Consider the following 7,963-nt stretch of genomic DNA (forward strand, 5'->3'; position numbering starts at 1 on the left):
TTCACTACAGACCGGCGATGAGGTCAATGGCATGGTGATGGTGCGCTCTGCAGACAATCGTCAGGGCTATTGCCCCGTTAAGTACCTGCAAGAGGTGTGACAGCCAAAAGAGCCGCCAGCTGAGCGTGACAAGCCGCAGAAGTCTTCGCTGTCATCAAAGCTTTTAGATAAAACGAAACGTAGAATAAGAATTGTAGTTTCCGAGAATGGTGGCAGTGGCGCGAGTTACAACAACCTGGGTCGCGAACCCAGTGCACCGCCTGCCGAGCACGGGATGAAGAACATAAATATTGATTACAATGACGACTACACTGGGGGTGCAGAAGAGGAGTACTATGGGGGTTTCGATGCGGCCACTGCCAGTAGTAGAAGTAAAAATGATAAGAATTGGGAGAACTGGGAGCGCATAAGAGAACAGAAATTGGAGAGAATGAAAAATATTTGCTTTGAAAGTTACCGTCAATCGAAACGAGATCGAATGCAACAAGCTAAACCCAAACCGAAACAACTTGACCCGACGTGGTATACAGACAATATCTATTCAAATCGCTCCGAAGATCTTGAAGAGGACTATGTGCCGGAGTGCCTAAAATATGGAACGTATCGCAAGCTTCGCAACATCCGTGAACAGGATGAGTTCTTTGTGGAGGATGCTTTGGATGATGTGCCACCGAATGTTGGTAGTAAGGGCAAGCGTGGCGAAGGGGAAGGTTCCTCCGGTTATGGGTTGCACCGCTCAATTAGCTGTAAGGAGTTTCAGTATCCAAAATCGCAGAGTTGTTATGTGATGAGTGGTGGCACATCCTATGAAGGTGGTGGTACCACATCCATATTGAAGAAAACCAATGTGCCCAAATCGTATTCGTTTAGTGCCACGACGTCTAAGACGACACCCTTCGATGTGATGGACTACGAACTGCCGCAAACGGGCGCAACGCGCCGCGACAAACAAGAGGCCTTCCGCAAGTCCGCGGGCTACTACTGCAGCAGCAGCCTTGACGAGAGCACGCTAGCATATGTGACTCACGAAGCGCCGACGTCAACGCCGCCGCCACCTCCGGCGCCACATTCATGTTGCGCGCGCGAACATTGCACCAGCGCCAATTGCCTGCTTGACGAAATCTATCCGAGCTACACGGCGGCGGCCGGACGTCGTACATGGCGCAGCCGTGGCACGCCCGTGGGCATGTATAGCGCTGGCGCCAGCGGTGGTAGCAACAGAAACCTACATACCGCCTCCGCCTCCACCACCGCCGATTGGGTCGAAGAACGGGAACGCGGTAGCCAGCGTGTGGCAGCGGCTTCGCGCTACTCTATACACTCGGGACGTGGGCGCGATCATGAACGTGAACGCCACAGCGATCGTGAGTGTGAGCAGCCACCGCCGCCGCCACCAACGGTAATTTGTTGTTGTGCCGCCGATGACTATTGCTACCACCGCCAGCAACAGCGCCATATTGCCAGGTCGCGTTCGCGCCTACACTGTCCAGGCCACCACCCGGCAGCCGAAGAAGAAGAACATTTACACTGCCGCGCCATGGCCTACGACACCGATCTCGATCATTTCATTCGCGATGAACGAGAACGTCTGCTACTGCAAGACAAATTCCTAGACGAAGACGAGCGCTATCTATCCAATGCTGGACCAAGTTTGCACTATACAAACCAATATAGGCGTCCGGCGCGTAGCAAGTCTCTTTTGGAAGTACAACCACCTAATCGTTATGATGACGACACGTGCTCGGACTCCACCGAAATGGACTTGGAAGACTTTAATGTAGACTTGGAAAAGTATTGGGCCGAATTGGATAAGCCACCGAGTCCCGTTGATTTAGATATGCAACGTCGGAATATGCAAAGCAATTTGAAGGCGAAAAGTGTCAGTGTAGGTTGCTATAACAACGGCCAGCCTATCGATATGCACGATCGTGAGCAGGAACGAATGATGATAAAGAAATCGCTTCTCGAGGGTATGCCCTCTCCGCCACAAGTGGAGTCGTCGGCGCCTGACGGCTCCTCACTACATCATGGCGCCAACAATTCAGGTGACTTTCATTTTTTTGAACAAGCTGGCTCGCCCCTCCACCGCGCCTATAACTATGGCCACAAAGTGTACCCGGTCGCAGATAGCCTACCCTCTTACAAATATAATAACTTCTACACAGATCATGAAGTTCAGACCAAACAGCCTACAACCGGTGGACCTCACCCCTCTGCCGGAGGTCATTCAGCACTCAGTCTAATCAATAACATATTCTCCATCTACAAGCCAAACAAGTATTCAGCCCAAAACTGCCAAATGAATGTCGAAACCAAACCCGAGCCTTGCAAGAAAATGAATGTCCCGTCAAGCCGTCGACCCCTAGGTGCCTCACATCCCGAGTACATGCACTCAATAAAACGGCCGATGTTGGTTAGTACCGATCAGCCACAATTCAAAATAATACCCGAAAAGACGGGCCTGAAAATTACACCGTTATACACGTACGAAGACTACATGGTCGAGAAGCCACAATCACGACATAAATTCGGTGGCATGACGCGGCCGGTGGTGCCTCCGCACTGATGGTGCTGGACCTTTCCATGGTATGGCGGTTGTTAGGGACACCGGGGCTGAAGAGAGCTGGTGAAATAAGCGCGAAGCTGAAATAGACTCGATAAGTGTTGAAAAGGATGCAGGTCATGGTAGCAGCCACGGAGGCAGTGTGCAAGTTGTGAGGAGGCGAACGATTAGAAAAACGAAACGAACAGGCGCTGGTGAAACGCACAAATAGCTATTCTTAGCGAAACTTAACTTAACTTAGAAAAATTTTAGCGTCATTGGAAGGCAGCCATACAACAATAGTAAAAAAAAGTTCCACACTCTACCCTACCCTACCTTTAGCCTGAATATTGAAAACTGAATCTCCATTATTGCAAGTAGGACCAACAATCAAGAGCATCACCATCCTGGTGACTTCGTGTCATCTTCGTCTTTAAACGTGAGATGTGTGTTCGTACATCTTCGTCTTCAGCGACTTTAGAAGATTACATTTCGCATATTTTCGGTTTCGGTTTCGGTTTAGTCAGCATCATTCAGCTCCACAGCAAGTTCAGAGGGTAATTTCCAAGTCTCGCGACTAGGATTGTCAGAGTACAAATGTATTTGGGTCGAGTCAGCAACACTATACCAATGGAAAGTCATCAAATAAAATTGATGTGATAAAGTTAATAATAAAGAAACATATATGACATAGGATTTAATATAAGGATGAAATAAGTAAAACGAAGAAGTAGCGATGGTCACACGTAGTACAGTGAGAAGCAGCTTTGAGAAGTGCGTGCGTAAACTTATTTATGTGCGTTGGAGCTGCCCATTATAATCGCATTTGATCTCCCGGCATTAACGGTAATTATTTGAAAGCTTCCAACTGAAATCTGAGTAAAGAGCACAGAAGTAATTCTTGTGGGATTTTGAGTATTACCTTCGCTTTATTACATTCTCTTTAGTTGTTATTCAAAACCAATAATTTAATTTTCTATTTAACTGTTAACTGTGTATTGATATCTTTGGCAGTAAGGCTATGCCTTTCGGTCTGTTTATATTTTACAAAAAAGAGAGTATCAAGCCAATACTTCAATGGCTAAGCACTGTACATCTCAAAGCTTTAAATTTTTATTCCTCTCTCTTTTAAACACCTTTGTTTCTGCTTTCATGTAATATTCTAGAAATCTCTATTTGAATAAGATTACTCACTGAAAATCCTGTTACTAAAATGCGCTCTCGATCTCTCAATCACAAAAAAAAATACACAAAACAAAATGAACTCAATTCGACAAGGAAGAAAGAAAAGCAAAACAAAACAATAATTGAATATTGGTAAACAATCATAAAATATACAAAAAAAAAATATATTTACACAATACTATACAAGTATATTTAAAAGATCAATGAATCATCTAAGAAAACAAAACAAAGAGTCATATCCAAAATTCCTACTTAAAAAAGAAGAAAAAGAAGAAGAAAATATGTATATCTACGAAACGCATGTAACTGTATATTGGTAAGTGCATTTGTAGTAGACGCTGCAACGGTAGAAGGCAGACCTTGATATGAACTTAGTCCGAAGTTTAGAGACACTTTTTGCAAGAGCAAACAAATATTTATTGAAGCTAACGTACATACATAATGAATAATGAATATCAATTTTTTCCAATACAAATATATAAACGTTTATAAACTTTTCTATTTTTTATACCAAAAATGACAACAACAATTTGATAATGTTATTTTTTTTGGAGACTTGCATACATAACCGAACACATTTTCCAATTAAATAAATCTAATATTGTACAATTTGAGAAACTAACAAAGCATTGAAACGAAAGCATAGGTTAGGTCTGTTGAGCCCTTCGCTAAGCAGTTGGCATTAGAAAATGGTGTTAAATGGAAGCTTCCGTACTCTCATGTGCAAAGCTCTACTGTAAGGAGAAAAGCTTCTTTATTCCAAAGAGCAACATGAAAGCTCGACATTTGACTATGAAAGCTGCGGGAACTTTTGATAAATAAGTGAATTTATATTTAATGGAGGAGTTATGAGTTCAACTGAAGGTCACAAATAGAATATTGGCTAATGCTAATGGAAAGGCAGCCGATTCTTAAGGATGTGTTTGAAATAAAAAACAGCGGAAGCTCAACCGATCGTAGGATAAACATATGCAAAGTAGATGTTAGAAGAACTTGCAGCACTTAGAATTCTTAGCACAGCTGAATGTTAAATGTTAAACAATGAAATGAAGAAATGAACATGCAAATTGGAATATAGTAGATATTGCTATATTTATTATAAAAAATAACAAAAAGACAAATGAATGTTTACAACCAAAATGCTCTCAAATTAAAGAGTAAATTAAATAATAAATTAAAGTCATCTAGTATAAGAAATCAACAGAATATCTTAAGGTTAAGGAGCCCTTCTAGCGTCTAAGGAATTAGGTAAATAAAAATATTGAGAACCACAAAACGCATTTTAGCAAATCTTATTGCAAATCTTATTGCTGACATTTGAACGAAAACGATTAGAAACCAAACGATGAACTTAGTACTTAGAATTCGCTTTTTTATAGTGTATCCACGGGCCTTATTTTTCAGCAAGTAAAAAGCAAACAAAAAACCAAAAACGTAAAACAAAAACAAAAGCAAAAGCAAAAGCTAAGAAACACAATTTGTAAGACAATGATGAAGCCGATTACCAAGCGAAGCGCATCCAAAGTAGATGTTGTTGTAATTTGATATAAAATAAACGCTCTGTCACTTGGCATTTTAGATTTTTGCAGAGAGAGCGAACTGAGTGTCTGCAGTTACACTTTTAAATATTGATCAAATCCCGTTAGATTTGTAGATCCTCAGATTTGTAAAATACACTCCTTTTTCCATAGATTCATCAAGAGTATTCCATTTAACAAGGCCAGAGAGGCAATTTAATCAAATTAAAATATTGCGAAATATATAGAAGCCCTCTCAGTTTGTGCAAACTTTCGAAGCTTATTAAAATATATTCCTAATACAATGCATGATTAAAGCTTTTATTACAACACATAGTCAAAACCTTTTAATTGATCGACATCGTTTATATAGTTATAAATATCGCACGAGTTTCAAAACATATTTCTTTCAAAATGCCAGAATTCGATTGCTGAAGTAGTAGATATGTAAGATTTGAAAATAATGCTCTTATTGGGAAACCACCAGCATTTAATATTATTTGAAATATTAATTTGAAAATATTTTGTATAAAATTTCCAACGATTTACTCAAGAAAATTGTCGCTTCAATGTCTCCTATCTGTCCATAAGACTACTTTCAGAAATTTCTCTATGCAACCCTGGTTTGTGAACAACAGAGTTGTTAATAGTGATGTATTCATCCATTTTAGGAGTTTTAGGTTTTTTTTAATTTTTTTAAGCATAAGTCCAACTGCGGGTTCCCAACATTTATCCATATGTCAATTCATATGTTGTAAAAAAGTTAAGAAATATTTATTCCGTGAGATTATAGTAAGAGTCTAATCGATTTTCTTACCCCCATATCAATAAATAATAATTATGAAATAATTTCTACAACATTTTCGTTTAATGGGAAAGTAGAATCTTGTTTGTGTACTCTTACATTCGAGTACTCATTAAAGGCCACCTTTATTTATACCCGCCTCTTTCACAGTTAGAAAAGGATTACGAGAATGCATTAAATCCGTATTCAGTAGAAATAATTTAGAATATGCTATTTGTAGGATCCACCAAGGAACTGGGGTTTAAGACAAATTAGATAAGAATACAGTTCTCACTATTTAAGTTAATTTTAATTTCATAGAATCCATTCGAATTCTATAACATAAAACAAAGTGTCATCGTAATGAAAGCTCTTTTAATTTCTGTGGTATTTTGGAATTTTTGCATTGTCTCCGTGTCCTTGTCCTTTCATTCACAAGTTTTCCTAGACCTCTCCCGTTTCTTATGAAAATGAAAATATACAAAATGACTTTGTTGTTGAATGTATGTATGTTTGTAATATGTATATAGAAATATGATAAAATTAATTGACAGTTTTATGAACAAATAAACAAATGAACGCCCAATTCTTATGAATGAAAAAATTTTTAAAACACATCTCACCCTGTGCGCCCAAACACTGTCCACCAGGCGCTTGCACTGAGCGAGATCCCCGGCGGGGGCAGGGGTAGCAGGGTGTACCAGAATGTGAGGAAAACTAAAATTTATGAAAAAACGCGTGTGTGAAAGCACGCTGCAATTGGCACTAGCAGACTAAATAGTCGTAAATAGTTAAACTAAGATGAACAAAAAGCAAATAGTACTTTGCGTAATTTATGAAATAATTAGTAAATGTAGTTATAAGAAAGGCTTAAGTAACAAGAATCTAATGTAATGTAACTGTAAACAAATTATGTATGTTTAAGTAAAGCAAAACTTGGCCGGTGGCACCGACACCAACAAAAGTATGCCATATAACAAAAACAAAATAGGAAATTAGTATCACAACAGCAGCAAAAGCAGCAGCATAAAGTTCTCAACACTACCGTTACGTGGGAAAATGCAGCGCCTAAAAGCGAGCTACATTAATTCGTCGTCAGGCTGCAGAAATCCGACACAAGCATCCCAAATTTCATATGAAAAAATCCATTTTGTTGACTTATTTTTGAAAGTATTATATGTAGATCAATCAACTCATCCTAAAATGGCTTGGAATTAAAAACAACTACCTTTTTTTCAAATAAAAAAAAAGTTAAGTCATACAAATGAAAAAAAGTTGAAGAGCGATAGTGAAAAGAGATCAAAAAGAGAGCAAAATGTTACAGCCACCGATGCTAGTTTCATTCTCACCACCATTATGAGAAATCGTAAAAAATAATAAAAGAAGAAAAAATAAAAATTGATAAATTATATTTTTAAAACACTTGACATCTCCTCACCGTCACACATCATAAAGTACCTAAGTATTTGTTATTATTAATGAACGCCCATATCATTGTTACATGTCACATGACTACTTTTGCATAATTCCTAACCAACAAAGTCAAAGCGAGAGCAAACTTATTTAGCTAAACGCCGTGAAACTTGTTGTAGAAAGTCTCCAAAAATCAAAGAACACATAATACATACATACCTTACAAATGAAATGAGCATTCTCTCAAGCTGAGCAACTAGTAATTAAGCCAAAAAAATGTGAAATCTATGTGTGCAAGAATCTTATGTGTACTTATACTTAAGTTATGATCGAAAAAAGCTTAAATAATGCAAAGACATGCATCCATAAATTATTTCTAATTAAATGTTGTACTAAACGCCAACAAAGTGGAACTAAAGCAAACAACACATTGAGAATTATTGAGAAAATTATGAATAAAAGTAAAAATAAAACGTGAAAACAATTGCAAACCAACAAGTTTTTATCATTCGATTGGGCATT

The 7,963-nt window shown here is 38.7% G+C and overlaps 1 protein-coding gene across 1 annotated transcript in view; it reads left to right on the plus strand.

Moving 5' to 3' along the window:
* The window catches only part of LOC105221357 (uncharacterized), a 176,660-nt gene extending 169,234 nt beyond the window's left edge, over window positions 1-7,426 (plus strand). The window contains 1 exon segment of the mRNA XM_054234723.1: window positions 11-7,426. Within this exon segment, the coding sequence (XP_054090698.1) occupies window positions 11-2,566 (2,556 nt within the window). The 3' untranslated portion in view covers window positions 2,567-7,426.
* Window positions 7,427-7,963: the final 537 nt, after the last annotated feature.

The sequence above is a fragment of the Zeugodacus cucurbitae genome, chromosome 6 (genome assembly GCF_028554725.1).
Source record: "Zeugodacus cucurbitae isolate PBARC_wt_2022May chromosome 6, idZeuCucr1.2, whole genome shotgun sequence".
NCBI lineage: Eukaryota > Metazoa > Arthropoda > Insecta > Diptera > Tephritidae > Zeugodacus > Zeugodacus cucurbitae.